The 20,263-nt window shown below is 43.0% G+C and overlaps 1 protein-coding gene across 1 annotated transcript in view; it reads right to left on the reverse strand.

Moving 5' to 3' along the window:
• Positions 1-1,716: 1,716 nt before the first annotated feature.
• PA2G4 (proliferation-associated 2G4) overlaps positions 1,717-20,263 on the reverse strand; it is a 28,340-nt gene continuing 9,793 nt past the window's right edge. Inside the window, exons 7-13 of the mRNA XM_082298993.1 lie at positions 17,640-17,718; positions 16,218-16,296; positions 15,989-16,122; positions 13,027-13,121; positions 11,628-11,755; positions 3,309-3,362; positions 1,717-3,207 (exon numbers count right to left, since the gene is read on the reverse strand). Coding sequence (XP_082155119.1) covers positions 3,142-3,207; positions 3,309-3,362; positions 11,628-11,755; positions 13,027-13,121; positions 15,989-16,122; positions 16,218-16,296; positions 17,640-17,718 — 635 coding nt within the window. The 3' untranslated portion in view covers positions 1,717-3,141. The remainder of the gene's footprint in view (positions 3,208-3,308; positions 3,363-11,627; positions 11,756-13,026; positions 13,122-15,988; positions 16,123-16,217; positions 16,297-17,639; positions 17,719-20,263) is intronic.

A 20,263-nucleotide genomic window follows, 5' to 3' on the forward strand; every position in this document is an offset into this window, starting at 1 on the left:
AACATCCCATTTCCAACACCAAAGCTGCCCGGATTCACCCACCAATCCCAAATTGGAGAAGAAGCAGAGACCAGAGAAAGACCAGGAAAAAACCAAGCCCGGAATAAAATCCAATATCGTCATTGTTTATTCTCTTTTTATTGACTTTGGTAACATTTGCACGCGTGGAGTCGGTTTTTGTTGGATTTTTTGGGGTGGAAAACTCGGATCTCGACGAGGAAGCACCGTGGCCTGCGGAGAACGGCCGGGAACGTTGGGTAAGGCGGGAATGGGGAATTCCCAAAAATTGGGGAGAGGGTGGTGGGGGGAAAAAAACCCCAGGGGTATCAGCAAAGGAAAAAAAAAACCCAAACCTCAACATTCAACTCCCGGCTCTTTTTTTTGTTGGTTTTGTGTGGTTTTTTTGTAAAAAAGCGACTAGAAAAGAGCGATCCCCCTGGGTTTGGGCCTTTATCCCGGATCCCGGGGCTCCGGCAGCGCTTCCCTCACCTCTCCCCTCCCCCCTGAGGAATTCTGCTGGGGTTTCCCTCCAAATGAAGACGTTTCCCCTCAAAATGAGGGAATTTTCCCTTAAAATGAGGGGTGTTTTCCCCTCAAAATGAAGATCTTTCCCTTCAAATAAGGGAATTTTCCCTTCAAAATGAGCTTTTCCCTTCAAAATTACTTTTTCCCCTCAAAATTACTTTTTTCCCCTCAAAGTGAGGGAGTTTTCCCCTCCAAGTGAGGGAGTTTTCCCCTCCAAGTGAGGCTTTTCCTCTCAAAATGAGGGGTTTTCCCCTCAAAATGAAGACTTTCCCCCTCAAAATAAGGGAATTTTCCCTTCAAAATGAGCTTTTTCCATCAAAATTACTTTTTTCCCCCTCAAAGTGAGGCTTTTCCTCTCAAAATGAGGGATGTTTCCCCCTCAAAACACAGATTTTTCTCCTCAAAATAAGGGAATTTTCCCTTCAAAATGAGCTTTTTCCATCAAAATTACTTTCCCCCCTCAAAATTACTTTTTTCCCCTCAAAGTGAGGGAGTTTTCCCCTCCAAGTGAGGCTTTTCCTCTCAAAATGAGGGTGTTTCCCCTCAAAATGAAGACTTTTCCCCCCAAAATCAGGGAATTTTCCCTTCAAAATGAGCTTTTTCCATCAAAATTACTTTTTCCCCTCCAAGTGAGGCTTTTCCTCTCAAAATGAGGGTGTTTCCCCTCAAAATGAAGACTTTTCCCCTCAAAATAAGGGAATTTTCCCTTCAAAATGAGCTTTTTCCATCAAAATTACTTTTTTCCCCTCAAAGTGAGGCTTTTCCCTTCAAAATGAGGCATGTTTCCCCCTCAAATTACACATTTTTCCCCTCAAAATGAGGGAATTTTCCCTTCAACATGAGCTTTTTCCATCAAAATTACTTTTCCCCCTCAAATTACTTTTTCCCCCTCAGAGCGAGGCTTTTCCTCTCAAAATGAGGGTGTTTCCCCTCAAAATGAGGGTTTTTTTTCCATTAAAACGAGGGGTTTTCCCTAAAATGAGGGGTTTTCCCTTCCAAATCAGGGTTTTCCTCTCAAAACCATTTATTTTTCCCTTCAAACCACCGTTTTTCCCCTCAAAAACGAACATTTTCCCCTCAAAAACATCCCATTTCCAACACCAAAGCTGCCCGGATTCACCCACCAATCCCAAATTGGAGAAGAAGCAGAGACCAGAGAAAGACCAGGAAAAAACCAAGCCCGGAATAAAATCCAATATCGTCATTGTTTATTCTCTTTTTATTGACTTTGGTAACATTTGCACGCGTGGAGTCGGTTTTTGTTGGATTTTTTGGGGTGGAAAACTCGGATCTCGACGAGGAAGCACCGTGGCCTGCGGAGAACGGCCGGGAACGTTGGGTAAGGCGGGAATGGGGAATTCCCAAAAATTGGGGAGAGGGTGGTGGGGGGAAAAAAAAACCCCAGGGGTATCAGCAAAGGAAAAAAAAACCAAACCTCAACATTCAACTCCCGGCTTTTTTTTTGTTGGTTTTGTGTGGTTTTTTTGTAAAAAAGCGACTAGAAAAGAGCGATCCCCCTGGGTTTGGGCCTTTATCCCGGATCCCGGGGCTCCGGCAGCGCTTCCCTCACCTCTCCCCTCCCCCCTGAGGAATTCTGCTGGGGTTTCCCTCAAATTATCCAAAGAATCCAGAGGGGAAAAAGTGGAAAAACAAGCAAAGAAACAAACAAACGAATCTCCTCTGGCTGGAGGGAAAGGTGGAATGTGCTCCCGGGGATTTTGGGAAGGATAAAAAGCACCCAGCCCCCTCCTCCCTCCCCCCGCCACGCCGGGATTTAGGGAATTCAGCTCCGCAAGGCCGGAATGTCGGCGGCTTCCCGAGGGTTTGGATCATTTTAAAAACGAAGTCTGTGTTAAAAAAGAGCGATTTTTTTTTTGTTGTTTGTTTGTTGTTTTTTTGTTAAATCCCTTAAATCGAGGCAGAAAAGGCTCCCGAGAGTGGGGGTGGGGGGGGAGAGAGGGGGAACCTAAAATTTGATGGTTTGGGGGTTTTTTTTTATTTCCCCCACCCCTCCAGTTCTAAAAGCACAATCCCAGAGGGAAAAGACAAAAAGAATTCCGGCGCCGTGTCCCGGATCGCTCGCACAGGGCACTTTTTTGGGTGGAATCACCTGGTTTTTTGGGGTGGTTTTTTTGTGGTTTTTGTGTAAATTTCCAAAGGGAAAAATTCAAAAATAAAAAAGGGAGAGGGAAGAGGAGGAGGAGGAGGAAGGAATCAGCGGCTCCCTCCTCTCCCTCTCCCTGGATTGGGCTGGATTAGCTTCTCCAAAGGTAGGAAATAGAAAAAGTTAAGGATTTAATATCGACTTTCACTCCTAATTTTTATTAGTTTGGGGGTTTGTTTTGTGGTTTTTGCTGCTCTTTCGGGGAGTTTCGTTAATTCTTTGTTGTTTCGAAGTCGTCCGAAGCGGCCGAGAGATTCCTCCTCCCTCCTTGGCAGAGTCAACGGGAGCTGCTCGGATTCCGTGGGAATTCCAGACTGCCTGGACCAACAACGGTGCCAGATTATTTCGCTTCTGGATGGAATTTTGTTTGGTTTTGGGAGGGTTGTTTTTTTTTTTGTGTTTTTTTGGGGGAGGAAGGGAAAAAAGGAGCGATTTGAGAGCTTTAAGGGCTCTCAGTCGCCGGCCTCGTTCTCCTCCGCCGTCTCCCCCGTGGTGGCGTTTTCGGCGTTTTTGGAAGCCTGTGGGGACAAATCCAGGGATGTGTCAGGGCCCTTCCCACGGAGAAGACCCCGAAATTCCCCATCTGGGAATTCCCAGCGCACAAAGGGCCCAAATTTACCTTCTTCTTCTTCTTCTTCTGGGTCTTGCGGCTGGCGGAGCTTTGGAGGAGGGCCTGGAAGGGAGGGAAGGGTGAGAGGGGAACGATCCCGGCTTTCCCGGGAGCAGCGGGAATGGGAGGGAGGGAAGGGTGGGAGGGGAACGATCCCGGCTCTCCCGGGAGCAGAGGGAATGGGAGGGAGGGAAGGGTGGGAGGGGAACGATCCCGGCTCTCCTGGGAGCAGAGGGAATGGGAGGGAGGGAAGGGTGGGAGGGGAACGATCCCGGCTCTCCCGGGAGCAGCGGGAATGGGAGGGAGGGAAGGGTGGGAGGGGAACGATCCCGGCTCTCCCGGGAGCAGCGGGAATGGGAGGGAGGGAAGGGTGAGAGGGGAACGATCCCGGCTCTCCCGGGAGCAGCGGGAATGGGAGGGAGGGAAGGGTGGGAGGGGAACGATCCCGGCTCTCCCGGGAGCAGCGGGAATGGGAGGGAGGGAAGGGTGGGAGGGGAACGATCCCGGCTCTCCCGGGAGCAGCGGGAATGGAAGGGAGGGAAGGGTGAGAGGGGAACGATCCCGGCTTTCCCTGGAGCAGCAGGAATGGGAGGGAGGGAAGGGTGGGAGGGGAACGATCCCGGCTCTCCCGGGAGCAGCGGGAATGGGAGGGAGGGAAGGGTGAGAGGGGAACGATCCCGGCTTTCCCTGGAGCAGCGGGAATGGAAGGGAGGGAAGGGTGGGAGGGGAACGATCCCGGCTCTCCCGGGAACAGCGGGAATGGGAGGGAGGGAAGGGTGGGAGGGGAACGATCCCGGCTCTCCTGGGAGCAGCGGGAATGGGAGGGAGGGAAGGGTGGGAGGGGAACGATCCCGGCTCTCCCGGGAGCAGCGGGAATGGGGCTCCCCCGGCTCCCTCAGGCAGCCCTGGGGAGGGGCTGCTCGGGAAACTGTTCGTAGCTCAATTATTAATAGCTCAATTGTTAATAGTTCAGTTATTAATAGCTCTATTGTTAATAGTTCAGTTATTAATAGCTCTGTTGTTAATAGTTCAGTTGTCAATAGCTCAATTATTAATGTATTTCAATTGTTACTATTGAATTGTTACTATTCTAATTATTATTTTATGAATATTTCAATTATTAGTAGTTCGATTATTAATAGCTCAATTGTTAATAGTTCAGTTATTAATAGCTCTATTGCTAATAGTTCAATTACTAATAGTTCAATTGTTAATAGTTCAGTTGTTAATAGCTCAATTATTAATGTATTTAAATTGTTAATATTGAATTGTTACTACTCTATTCATTATTTTAATTATTAATAGTTCAATTAATAGTCCAATTATTAATAGTTCAATTGTTAATATTTCAGTTATTAATAGTTCAATTATTAGTAGTTCAGTTGCTAATAGCTCAATTATTAATATATTTCAACTGTTAATATTGAATTGTTACTATTCTAATTATTTTATTAATATTTCAATTGCTAAGAGTTCAATTATTAATAGATCAATTGTTAATTGCTCAATTATTAATGTATTTCAATTGTTACTACTGAATTGTTACTATTCTAATTATTATTTTATTAATATTTCAATTATTAATAGCTCTATTGTTAATAGTTCAGTTGTTAATAGCTCAATTATTAATGTATTCCAATTGTTACTACTGAATTGTTACTACTCTATTCATTATTTTAATTATTAATAGTTCAATTGTTAATAGTTCAGTTGTTACTAGCTCAATTATTAATATACTTCAATTGTTAATATGGAATGGCTACTATTCTATTCATTATATTAATTACTAATATTTCAATTGTTAATAGCTCAATTGCTAATATTTCAATCATTACTATCTCAATTATTAATATATTTCTATTGTTAATATTGAATTGTTACTATTCTAATTATTATTTTCATTATTAGTTTTTCAATTATTATTTCAATCATTACTATCTCAATTGTTAATATATTTCATTGTTAATATTGAATTGATATTATTCTAATTATTGTTTTAATTATTTAAATTGTTAATATTTCAATATATTAATTATTAATATTTCAATTGTTACTATTTCAATTGTTAATAGTCCAATTGTTATTATTTCAATTACTATCCTAATTATTATTTTAATTGTTAATATTTCAATTGTTACTATCCTAATTACTATTTTAATTATTACTATTCCAATTGTTACTATTTCAATTATTTCTATCCTAACTACTATTTTAATTACTAATAATCCAATTGTTACTATTTCAATTATTACTAGTCTAATTATTATTTTAATTATTAACATTCCAATTGTTAATATTTCAACTACTATTCTAATTATTCATATTTCAATTGTTAACATTTCAATGATTAACGTATTAATTGTTAATATTTCAATGATTACTATTCAAATTACCAATTTTTAAATTATTAATTTTTAAATTATTAATTTTAAATTAATTTTTGAAATTATTAATACTTCTATTATTAACATTCCAGTTATTATTCATGCTGTTAATATTTCCATATTCACGTTATGTTTACATCCATATGTATAATTTTATTGTAAACGATAATTATAAATGATATTTATTTCTATTAACTCATCATCAATAATAAATGGAAATTCACATTAAAATCTATGTAAAATATCTTAACCCAGCTATTTGATGTGCATTTAAATATACACGTATTTATACATATTTAAATACATAGAAACATGAAAAATAGAAATATTAGAAATAGAAATATTAGAAATAGAAATATTAGGGTAGCTATTTTATATAAACACATAAAAATTAGAAATATTAGAAATATGTATTTATAAAGAGCTATTTTATATACACGCATAAAAATAGAAATATTAGAAATATATATTTATAAAGACAGATATTTGATATAAACATATAAAAATTAGAAATATTAGAAATATATATTTATAAAAATAGATATTTTATAGAAACACATAAAAATTATAAGTATTAGAAATATATATTTATAAAGGTAGAAATATTAGAAATATATATTTATAAAGATAAATATTTTATAGAAACACATAAAAATTAGAAATATTAGAAATAGGTATTTATAAAAATAGCTATTCGATATAAACACATAAAAATTAGAAATATTAGAAATATATATTTATAAAGGTAGATATTTTATAGAAACACATAAAAATTAGAAATATTAGAAATAGATATTTATAAAAATAGCTATTTGTAAAGGTAGATATTTTATAGAAACACATAAAAATTATAAGTATTAGAAATATATATTTATAAAGATAGAAATATTAGAACTATATATTTATAAACATAGATATTTTATAGAAACACATAAAAATTAGAAATATTAGAAATAGGTATTTATAAAAATAGCTATTTGATATAAACACATAAAATTAGAAATATTAGAAATAGATATTTGTAAAGATAGATATTTTATATTAAAACATAAAAATTAGAAATATTAGAAATAGATATTTATAAAGATAGAAATATTAGAACTATATATTTATAAAGACAGCTATTTGATAGAAACACATAAAATTTAGAAATATTAGAAATATATATTTATAAAGATAACTATTTAATATCAACACATAAAATTAGAAATATTAGATATATTTATAAAGATAGCTAGTTGATAGAAACACATAAAATTTAGAAATATTAGAAATATATATTTATAAAGATAACTATTTTATATCAACACATAAAATTAGAAATATTAGATATATTTATAAAGATAGCTAGTTGATAGAAACACATAAAAATTAGAAATAGTAAAAATATTAAAATAATAAATAATAATAAAATTAAAAATATTAAAAAATATATATATTTATAAAGACAGCTATTTGATATCAACACTTAAACCCAGATAATAAAATAATTAGAGATCATTATGCTACAGCCCCTATTCTGCCCAAATTAATGCACATAAACAATTCCGGGTTTTATATGAATAGAAATATTTTGGATCCATTTCACAGAGAAGCTCACGGCAAATAAAAGATTCCATTTCTGTATTTTAACTTGGAACTCATCATTGTATCAGCGCCACCGAAATTCCTCTCGTTAGTCTGCATTTCCTAATTAATATTCAGAGTTCATTAACAGAACTGAATATTAATAACAGGAACGTTCGCTGGGTCAATAGAAATGTTTGACAGGTGCCCATCAATGTTATACATTGATTTTCTATATCAAATATATTGATTTTATTCCTATATTTTAATATTATATTGATTGTATAGATTATATTTTAATATTATATGGATTATTATATTGATTCTATTCTTTTAATATTATATTGATTATATAGATTATATTTTAATATTATATGGATTATTATATTGATCCTATTTTTATCTTTTAATATGATATTAATTATATATATTGCATTTTAATATTATATTATTATATTGATTCTATTCTTATATTTTAATATTATATTGATTATTATATTGATTCTAGTCTTATCTTTTAATATTGTATTAATTATATATATTACATTTTAATACTATATTGATTATTATATTGATGCTATTCTTATCTTTTAATATTATATTGATTATTATATTGATTCTATTCTTATCTTTTAATATTATATTGATTATATATTACATTTTAATATTATAATGATTATTATATTGATTCTATTCTTATCTTTTAATATTATATTGATTATATATATTTTAATATTATATTGATTATTATATTGATTCTATTCTTATCTTTTAATATTATATTGATTATATATATTGCATTTTAATATTATATTGATTATTATATTGATCCTATTCTTATCTTTTAATATTATATTGATTATATACATTTTAATATTATATTGATTATTATACTGATTCTAGTCTTATCTTTTAATATTATATTGATTATATATATTACATTTTAATATTATATTGATTATTATATTGATTCTATTCTTATCTTTTAATATTATATTGATTATTATATTGATTCTAGTCTTATCTTTTAATATTATATTGATTATATATATTATATTTTAATATTATATTGATTATTATATTGATTCTATTCTTATCTTTTAATATTATATTGATTATTATATTGATTCTAGTCTTATCTTTTAATATTATATTGATTATATATATTATATTTTAATATTATATTGATTATTATATTGATTCTATTCTTATCTTTTAATATTATATTGATTATATACATTTTAATATTATATTGATTATTATATTGATTCTAGTCTTATCTTTTAATATTGTATTGATTATATATATTACATTTTAATACTATATTGATTATTATATTGATCCTATTCTTATCTTTTAATATTGTATTCATTATTATATTGATTCTATTCTTATATTTTAATATTATATTGATTATATATATTTTAATATTATATTGATTATTATATTGATTCTAGTCTTATCTTTTAATATTGTATTAATTATATATATTACATTTTAATACTATATTGATTATTATATTGATCCTATTCTTATCTTTTAATATTATATTGATTATATATATTGCATTTTAATATTATATTGATTATTATATTGATCCTATTCTTATCTTTTAATATTATATTGATTATATATATTGCATTTTAATATTATATTGATTATTATATTGATCCTATTCTTATCTTTTAATATTATATTGATTATTATATTGATCCTATTCTTATATTTTAATATTATATTGATTATATACATTTTAATATTATATTGATTATTATACTGATTCTAGTCTTATCTTTTAATATTATATTGATTATATATATTTTAATATATTGATTATTATATTGAATCTAGTCTTATCTTTTAATATTGTATTAATTATATATATTACACTTTAATACTATATTGATTATTATATTGATCCTATTCTTATCTTTTAATATTGTATTGATTATTATATTGATTCTATTCTTATCTTTTAATATTATATTGATTATATATATTTTAATATTATATTGATTATTATATTGATTCTATTCTTATCTTTTAATATTATATTGATTATATATATTGCATTTTAATATTATAATGATTACTATATTGATTCTATTCTTATCTTTTAATATTATATTGATTATATATATTTTAATATTATATTGATTATTATATTGATTCTAGTCTTATCTTTTAATATTGTATTGATTATATATATTTTAATATTATATTGATTATTGTATTGATTCTAGTCTTATCTTTTAATATTATATTAATTATATATATTGTATTTTAATAGTATATTGATTATTATATTGATTCTAGTTTTATCTTTTAATATTATATTGATTATATATATTTTAATATTATATTGATTATTGTATTGATTATATTCTTATATTTTATTATATTGATTATATATATTACATTTTAATATTATATTGATTATTATATTGATTCTAGTCTTATCTTTTAATATTATATTGATTATATATATTGTATTTTAATATTATATTGATTATTATATTGATTCTATTCTTATATTTTAATTCAATGATACATTTATCTTTATAAATTGATTTTTGTATTTATCGTGTTTTTTCTATTTCTCATCAGTTTTATTTCATATGTGAATATTTATATATCATAGCTACAGTATTTTGATGTATATAATATTATTTAAATGATAAATATTGAGAGTATTTATCTTATTTACATTGTATTTATATTTATAACATTTATATTTCCATTATATCTATACGTATAACAATGATATTACATTATATTCATATTTATAATATTTCTATTGTTTACATTATATTTATATTTACATTTATAATATTTCTATTATTTCCATTATATTCATATTTCCATTTATAGTACTTATATTACTTACATTATGTTTACATTTACATCTATAATATTTCTATTACTTACATTATATTTATATTTACATTTATAATATTTCTATTATTTACATTATATTTACATTTACATTTATAATATTTCTATTACTTACATGAAGTTTATATTTAGTTTATTTACATTACATTATACCTTTATAAATATTTATTATTTACATTGTTTCTATTTATTTTATTTATATTATTTACATTATATTTATATAATATTTCTATTATTTCTATTAAGTTTTTATGTATTTTACTTATACTATTTACATTATATCTATAATATTTACATTACATTTTATTTATAAAGATTTCTATTATTTACATTATATCTATAATATTTCTATTATTTACATTAAACTTATATTTATTTCACTTATATTATTTATATTACATTTATATTTACATTTATAATATTTCTATTACTTACATTAAGTTTATTTTATTTCTATTTACATTCTATTTATATTTATAATAGTTCTGTTTTGAATTATATTTGTATTTATACTATTTCTATTATTTACATTATATTTATATTTTATTTCTATTATTTGCATTATAGTTATATTTATAGATCTAGATTGTTTACATTAAGTTTATAGTTATTTTATTTCTATTATTTACATTATATTTATATTTATAGATTTATATTGTTTACATTAAGTTTATATTTAATATATTTCTATTATTTGCATTATATTTATAGATTTATATTGTTTACATTAAGTTTCTATTTAATATATTTCGATTATTTGCATTATATTTATAGATCTATATTGTTTATATTAAGTTTATATTTATTTTATTTCTATTATTTGCATTATAGTTATACTTTTAGATCTATATTGTCCACATTAAGTTTATATTTATTTTATTTCTATTATTTACATTCTATTTATATTTATAGATCTATATTGTTTACATTAAGTTTATATTTATTTCATTTCTATTATTTACATTCTATTTATATTTATATATCTAGATTGCCTACATTAAGTTTATACTTATTTTATTTCTATTATTTACATTCTATTTATATTGATATATCTACATTGTTTACATAAAGTTTATATTTATTTTATTTCTATTCTTTACATTCTATCTACATTTATAACATTTATATTACATTCTATTTCTAATATTTACATTATTCACATTATATTTATAATACATTTTATTTCACATCTATTTCACGGTATTTTTATATTCAGCTTAATAGGCAAATTTATTTCATTTAGAGACACAAATTTCTTCCTTATTAATTAGTAATTAATCTATTAACACTAATAACTATTATAAACCGACTTCCTCCCTTATTTTACAAATAAACACAAACACTAAGAAATAAAATAACTAATCAATAACTTCCCCTCCAAACATTCCGTATGCAAATATAAACAAATTACCGCCACGTTTATGTTGATATGTAATTTGTGCATTAAATTATTAATAATTAAGGTGATCACTGATGAACCAACCTTCAGCTCCCCGTCCTGCACCTCGAGGTCGGATTTGTAGAGCTCGGCCTCGAAGGGGCCGCTCGTGATCCTCATGGGGCCGTTGGGCATCAGCAGCACCGTGAACTTGAACTGTGCCACGAACTCCCCTGCGGGGACACTGCGTTAGCCCTGCCAGGACCTGCGGGGTTGATCCCCCTGCCAGGACCTGTGGGGACACTGCGTTAGCCCTGCCAGGACCTGCGGGGTTGATCCCCCTGCCAGGACCTGTGGGGACACTGCATTAACCCTGCCAGGACCTGCGGGGCTGATCCCCCTGCCAGGACCTGCGGGGCTGATCCCCCTGCCAGGACCTGTGGGGACACTGCGTTAACCCTGCCAGGACCTGTGGGTCTGACTCCCCCACGGAGTGTTTGGAGCAGGCACTGATCCCTCAGCCATCCTTAACCCTGCCAGGACCTGTGGGTCCCACTCCCCTGCAGCGCTCCAGGCAGGTACTGATCGCTAATCCAACAACAAACCTGCCAGGACCTGCAAGTCCTGCTCCTTACACACCTGCCAGGACCCAGCATCCCTGCTCTGGGAGCGGCTCCAAACTCACCTGGAGCCATCCCCACCTGTCCCCACCTGTCCCTCACCTGTCCCCACCTGTCCCTCACCTGTCCCCTTCCCTGTCCCCACCTGTCCTCACCTGTCCCTCCCCTGTCCCCGTGTCCTCCCCCTGTCCCCCCAGGTCTCACCTGTCCCCACCTCTCCTCCCCTGTCCCCCAGGTCTCACCTGTCCTCACCTGTCCCCCTGTGTCCCCCCAGGTCTCACCTGTCCCCACCAATCCCTCCCGTGTCCCTTCCCTGTCCCCTCCGGTCTCACCTGTCCCCACCTGTCCCTCACCTGTCCCTTCCCTGTCCCTCACCTGTGCTCACCTGTCCCCTCACCTGTCCCCACCTGTCCCTTCCCTGTCCCTCACCTGTCCCTTCCCTGTCCCTCACCTGTCCTCACCTGTCCCTCACCTGTCCTCACCTGTCCCTCGCCTGTCCCCACCTGTCCCTTCCCTGTCCCTCACCTGTCCCCTCACCTGTCCTCACCTGTCCCCGTGTCCCCTCGAGTCTCCCCTGTCACCCCTGTGTCCCCTCAGGTCTCACCTGTCCCCACCTGTCCCCACCAGTCCCTCCCTTGTCACCCCCGTGTCCCCTCAAGTCTCCCCTGCCCCTCCCCTGTCCCCCAGGTCTCACCTGTCCCTCCCCTGTCCTCACCTGTTACCCCCATGTCCCCCCAGGTCTCACCTGTCCTCACCTGTCCCCTCTCCTATTCCCCCCGTCCCTCAGGTCTCTCTGTCCCTCCCCCGTGCCTCCCCTGTCCCCTCAGGTCTCCCCTGTCCCCACCTGTGCCTCCCCTGTCCCCCCAGGTGTGCCCCAGGCTCACCTTCCTTCTCGTACAGGACGTTGAAGGGCTGCAGCAGCTCGTGCTTGGCGCACTCCACCACCCCCATGCGCGCCTTCTTCTCGTCCTCGAACGCCCTGCGGGGACACCTGAACCTCAGCGCTCCTGAGCACACACCTGAGCGCACCTGGGAGCTCCTGAGAGCTCCTGAGAGCTCCTGAGATCACACCTGAACAACCTGGGAGCTCCTGAGAGCACACCTGAGCAACCTGGGAGCTCCTGAGAGCACACCTGAGCAACCTGAGAGCTCCTGGGAGCTCCTGAGAGCACACCTGGGAGCACACCTGAACAACCTGAGAGCTCCTGGGAGCTCCTGAGAGCACACCTGAACAACCTGGGAGCTCCTGAGAGCACACCTGAGCACACCTGAGGCCACACCTGAGAGCACCTGGGATCACACCTGAGCACACCTGAACAACCTGGGAGCACACCTGAGCTCACATCTGAGCACACCTGAGCTCAGCTGCTGGCACACCTGGGCACACCTGAGTGCATCTGGGAGAACCTGAGCTCACACCTGAGCTCACACCTGTGATCACCTGAGTGCACACCTGAGTGCCCACCTGAACTCACCTGAGTGCACACCTGTGATTGCCCAGGAGCTCACCTGTGATCACACCTGAGTTCTCCTAAGCTCACACCTGAACTCACCTCAGTGCACATCTGAGCGCACACCTGAGCTCACCTGTGATCACCTGAGCTCACACCTGAGCTCAAACCTGATCTCAAACCTGAGTGCCCACCTGAACTCACCTGAGCCCACCTGTGATCACCTGAGTGCACACCTGAGCACCCACCTGTGACCCCCCCGAGCACCCGAGTGCCCACCTGAGCACCCACCTGAGCCCACCTGTGATCACCTGAGTGCACACCTGAGCACCCACCTGAGTGCCCACCTGAGCACCCACCTGAGCCCACCTGTGATCACCTGAGTGCACACCTGAGCACCCACCTGAGTGCCCACCTGAGCACCCACCTGAGCCCACCTGTGATCACCTGAGTGCACACCTGAGCACCCGAGTGCCCACCTGAGCGCCCACCTGAGCACCCACCTGAGCACCCGAGTGCCCACCTGAGCACCCACCTAAGCCCACCTGTGATCACCTGAGCACCCACCTGAGCCCACCTGTGATCACCTGAGCGCCCACCTGAGCCCACCTGTGCCCCCCCTGAGCGCCCACCTGAGCACCCACCTGAGCCCCCCCTGAGCCCCCCCGAGGTCACCCCTGAGCCGAGCCCAGGCAGGGCCAGGCTGGAGCTGCCCCCTGCTCCCGGGACAGGTGAGCCCAGGTGAGCCGGCCCCTCCGGAGAGCGGAGCCCGCGGATTTTGGGATGGGAAGGGCCCCAATTCCATCATTTCCCACGGCACCCACCTGGCCCGAGCAGCGCTCCGGGAACGGCCCCAATCCCGGGGGTCCTGCTCAGAGCCCAGGCGGAATTCCAGCCCCATCCAGGTGGAATTCCAGCCCCATCCAGGTGGAATTCCAGCCCCATCCAGGTACCCCAGGTAGAATCCCAGCCCCATCCCGGTATTCCAAGCGGAATTCCAGCCCCATCCAGCTATCCCAGTCCCCATCCAGGAATCCCAGCCCCATCCAGGTATTCCAAGCAGAATTGCAGCCCGATCCAATATCCCAGGTGGAATTCCAGCCCCATCCCGGTATCCCAGGCGGAATTCCAGCCCCATCCAGATGGAATTCCAGCCCCATCCAGGTATCCCAGGTGGAATTCCAGCCCTATCTAGGTATTCCAAGAGGAATTCCAGCTCCATCCAGGTGGAATTCCAGCCCCATCCAGCTATCCCAGGCAGAATTCCAGCCCCATCCTGGTATCCCAGCCCCACCCAGGTATCCCAGGTGGAATTCCAGCCCCATCCAGGTATCCCAGGCAGAATTCCCAGTTCATGCAGGTATCCCAGCCCCATCCAGGTATCCCAGGTGGAATTCCAGCCCCATCCAGGTGGAATTCCAGCTCCATCCTGGCCTGGCCAGGTATTCCAAGTGGAATTCCAGCCCTATCCAACTATCCCAGGCAGAATTCCAGCCCCATCCAGGTATCCCAGGTGGAATTCCAGCCCCATCCAGGTATCCCAGGTGGAATTCCAGCTCCATCCAGGTGGAATTCCAGCCCCATCCAGCTATCCCAGGCAGAATTCCAGCCCCATTCTGGTATCCCAGCCCCATCCAGGTATCCCAGGTGGAATTCCAGCCCCATCCAGGTGGAATCCCAGTCCCACCCAGCTATCCCAGGCAGAATTCCAGCTCCATCCAGGAATCCCAGCCCCATCCAGGTATCCCAGGCAGAATTCCAGCCCCATCCAGCTATCCCAGGCAGAATTCCAGCTCCATCCAGGTATCCCAGCCCCATCCAGCTATCCCAAGTGGAATCCCAGCCTCATCCAGCTATCCCAGGCAGAATTCCAGTCCCATCCAGGAATCCCAGCCCCACCCAGGTATCCCAGGCGGAATCCCATCCCCACCCAGGCGGAATCCCAGCCCCATCCAGGCGGAATCCCATCCCCATCCAGGCGGAATTCCAGCCCCATCCAGGCGGAATCCCATCCCCATCCAGGCGGAATCCCAGCCCCACCCAGGCGGAATTCCAGCCCCATCCAGGCGGAATCCCATCCCCATCCAGGCAGAATCCCAGCCCCACCCAGGTGGAATCCCAGCCCCATCCAGGCGGAATCCCAGCCCCACCCAGGCGGAATTCCAGCCCCATCCAGGTGGAATCCCAGCCCCACCCAGGCGGAATCCCAGCCCCATCCAGGCGGAATCCCAGCCCCACCCAGGCGGAATTCCAGCCCCACCCAGGCGGAATCCCAGCCCCACCCAGGCGGAATCCCAGCCCCACCCAGGCGGAATCCCAGCCCCATCCAGGCGGAATCCCAGCCCCATCCAGGCGGAATCCCAGCCCCATCCAGGCGGGATTCCGGGCCGCACACCTGAGGGTGAAGGGCATGGTGTCGAAGCGCCGCTCCACCTCGCTGAAGAAGGCACGGGAGGTTTTCATCTTCAGCCCGTACTGCTTGGAGGGGTCCCTCTTGTAAATCGTGGTTCTCTGCCCCGCGTCCTTCGCCTGGAAAACATTCCCACGGCAATTCCCGGCACCTGGAAAAGCTCCGGAGCCTTCCAGGCCGGGAATTCCCGGGATTTTTTGGGGTTTGGACTCACCTTGCCCTCGCCGCTGCTGACGAGGACGTCGACGGCGTAGACTTCGTGCACCTCGAATTCCGCTTTTTCGTGGTCCTTCCTGCGGGAAAATGGGGCTTGGTGAGGGTGGGAAGGGGGAAAAAAAGCTGGGAATGGGGAAGGCAGAACCTTCCGGGAAACCTGGAATGTTCCCGGAAACCCAAAACGGGCCAGGGATGCGAAAACGTTCCTGGAAATCCAAAATGGGCCAGGAAATCCCGAACTCCCTGGAGCCCCTGTTTCTCATCCCGATCCCAATTCCCACCCCAAACTCCCCCAATTCCCATCCCATTTCTCACCTTGATCCCACTTCCCCCTGATCCCATTTCCCCCCAATCCCAATTCCCACCCTGATCCCAATTCCCACCCCAAACTCCCGCAATTCTCACCCTGATCCCATTTCCCCGATCCCATTTCTCACCCCGATCCCAATTCTCACCCTGATCCCAATTCCCACCCCAAACTCCCCCAATTCCCACCCCAAACTCCCCCAATTCCCACCTCAAACTCCCCCAATTCCCATCCCATTTCTCACCTTGATCCCACTTCCCCCTGATCCCATTTCCCCCCAATCCCAATTCCCACCCTGATCCCAATTCCCACCCCAAACTCCCCCAATTCTCACCCTGATCCCATTTCCCCGATCCCATTTCTCACCCCGATCCCATTTCCCCCTGATCCCAATTCCCACCCCGAACTCCCCCAATTCCCATCCCAATTCTCACCCTGATCCCAATTCCCACCCCAAACTCCCCCAATTCCCACCCAAACTCCCCCATTTCCCCCTGACCCCATTCCCCCCCCGACCCCACTCTTGCCCCTGGACCCCATTTCCCCCAACCCCATTTCTCCCCCTGACCCCACTCTTGCCCCCCTGACCCCATTGCCCCCTGACCCCACTGTTGCCCCATTGCCCCCCTGACCCCACTGTTGCCCCCACTGCCCCCTGACCCCATTGCCCCTGACCCCACTGTTGCCCCATTGCCCCCCTGACCCCATTGCCCCCTGACCCCACTGTTGCCCCCATTGCCCCCCTGACCCCACTGTTGCCCCATTGCCCCCCTGACCCCACTGTTGCCCCATTACCCCCCTGACCCCACTGTTGCCCCATTGCCCCCTGACCCCACTGTTGCCCCATTGCCCCCTGACCCCACTGTTGCCCCATTGCCCCCTGACCCCACTGTTGCCCCATTGCCCCTGACCCCACTGTTGCCCCATTGCCCCCCTGACCCCACTGTTGCCCCATTGCCCCTGACCCCACTGTTGCCCCCACTGCCCCCTGACCCTACTGTTGCCCCATTGCCCCCCTGACCCCACTGTTGCCCCATTGCCCCTGACCCCACTGTTGCCCCATTGCCCCCCTGACCCCACTGTTGCCCCATTGCCCATCCCCGCCCCGCTCACTTCTGCTGGTCCGAGGGGTTCTGGATGATCGTTTTCTCACCATCGATCACGTGCTGCTTCAGCTGGTGCGACAACATCCCTGCGGCAAACTGGGCTTACTGGGACGGACTGGGACGGGCTGGGGTTACAGGGATGGGCTGGGCTTACTGGGACGGACTGGGACAGACTGGGGTGGGCTGGGGTTACAGGGATGGGCTGGGCTTACTGGGACGGACTGGGACGGACTGGGGTTACAGGGATGGGCTGGGCTTACTGGGACAGACTGGGACAGACTGGGGTGGGCTGGGGTTACAGGGATGGGCTGGGCTTACTGGGACGGACTGGGACGGACTGGGACAGACTGGGGTTACAGGGATGGGCTGGGCTTACTGGGACGGACTGGGACGGGCTGGGGTTACAGGGATGGGCTGGGCTTACTGGGACGGACTGGGACGGGCTGGGGTTACAGGGATGGGCTGGGCTTACTGGGACGGACTGGGACGGACTGGGGTTACAGGGATGGGCTGGGCTTACTGGGACGGACTGGGGTTACAGGGATGGGCTGGGCTTACTGGGACGGACTGGGACGGGCTGGGGTTACAGGGATGGGCTGGGCTTACTGGGACGGACTGGGACGGGCTGGGGTTACAGGGATGGGCTGGGCTTACTGGGACGGACTGGGACGGGCTGGGGTTACAGGGATGGGCTGGGCTTACTGGGACGGACTGGGACGGGCTGGGGTTACAGGGATGGGCTGGGCTTACTGGGACGGACTGGGACAGACTGGGGTTACAGGGATGGGCTGGGCTTACTGGGACAGACTGGGACGGGCTGGGGTTACAGGGATGGGCTGGGCTTACTGGGACGGACTGGGATGGACTGGGGTTACAGGGATGGGCTGGGCTTACTGGGACGGACTGGGACGGGCTGGGGTTACAGGGATGGGCTGGGCTTACTGGGACAGACTGGGACGGGCTGGGGTTACAGGGATGGGCTGGGCTTACTGGGACGGACTGGGATGGACTGGGATGGGCTGGGCTTACTGGGACGGGCTGGGGTTACAGGGATGGGCTGGGCTTACTGGGACGGACTGGGACAGACTGGGGTTACAGGGATGGGCTGGGCTTACTGGGACAGACTGGGATGGACTGGGACGGGCTGGGGTTACAGGGATGGGCTGGGCTTACTGGGACGGACTGGGGTGGGTTGGGATGAACTGGGATGGGATGGGCTGGGCTTACTGGGATGGACTCGGTTTAATGGGATGGCATCAGTTTACGGGGATGGGCTGGGCTTATGGGGATGGACTGGGGTTACTGGGATGGACTGGGATGAACTGGGAGGGACTGGGATGAACTGGGAGGGACTCTGCTTACTGGGATGGACTGGGGTTATGGGGATAGGCTGCGATTACTGGGACGGGCTGGAATTACTTGGGATGGACTGGGGTTACTGGGATGGGCTGGGCTGTACTGGGAGCCTCAGGCACTGCACACCAGTGGGCTGTACTGGGCTGTACTGGGCTGTACTGGGAGCCCCAGGCACTGCACACCAGTGGGCTGTACTGGGTTGTACTGGGCTGTACTGGGCTGTACTGGGAGCCCCAGGCACTGCACACCAGTGGGCTGTACTGGGTTGTACTGGGCTGTACTGGGAGCCTCAGGCACTGCACACCAGTGGGCTGTACTGGGTTGTACTGGGCTGTACTGGTCTGTACTGGGAGCCCCAGGCACTGCACACCAGTGGGCTGTACTGGGCTGTACTGGGAGCCCCAGGCACTGCACACCAGTGGGCTGTACTGGGTTGTACTGGGCTGTACTGGGAGCCTCAGGCACTGCACACCAGTGGGCTGTACTGGGTTGTACTGGGAGCCCCAGGCACTGCACACCAGTGGGCTGTACTGGGTTGTACTGGGCTGTACTGGGAGCCTCAGGCACTGCACACCAGTGGGCTGTACTGGGTTGTACTGGGCTGTACTGGTCTGTACTGGGAGCCCCAGGCACTGCACACCAGTGGGCTGTACTGGGCTGTACTGGGAGCCTCAGGCACTGCACACCAGTGGGCTGTACTGGGCTGTACTGGGCTGTACTGGGAGCCCCAGGCACTGCACACCAGTGGGCTGTACTGGGCTGTACTGGTCTGTACTGGGAGCCCCAGGCACTGCACACCAGTGGGCTGTACTGGGCTGTACTGGGCTGTACTGGGAGCCCCAGGCACTGCACACCAGTGGGCTGTACTGGGCTGTACTGGGCTGTACTGGCAGCCCCAGGCACTGCACACCAGTGGGCTGTACTGGGCTGTACTGGGCTGTACTGGGAGCCCCAGGCACTGCACACCAGTGGGCTGTACTGGGCTGTACTGGGCTGTACTGGGCTGTACTGGCAGCCCCAGGCACTGCACACCAGTGGGCTGTACTGGGCTGTACTGGGCTGTACTGGGAGCCCCAGGCACTGCACACCAGTGGGCTGTACTGGGTTGTACTGGGTTGTACTGGGAGCCTCAGGCACTGCACACCAGTGGGCTGTACTGGGTTGTACTGGGAGCCTCAGGCACTGCACACCAGTGGGCTGTACTGGGTTGTACTGGGAGCCTCAGGCACTGCACACCAGTGGGCTGTACTGGGTTGTACTGGGAGCCTCAGGCAC

This window comes from Coloeus monedula (assembly GCF_965178545.1).
Source record: "Coloeus monedula genome assembly, chromosome: 30".
NCBI classification, from domain to species: Eukaryota; Metazoa; Chordata; class Aves; order Passeriformes; family Corvidae; genus Coloeus; species Coloeus monedula.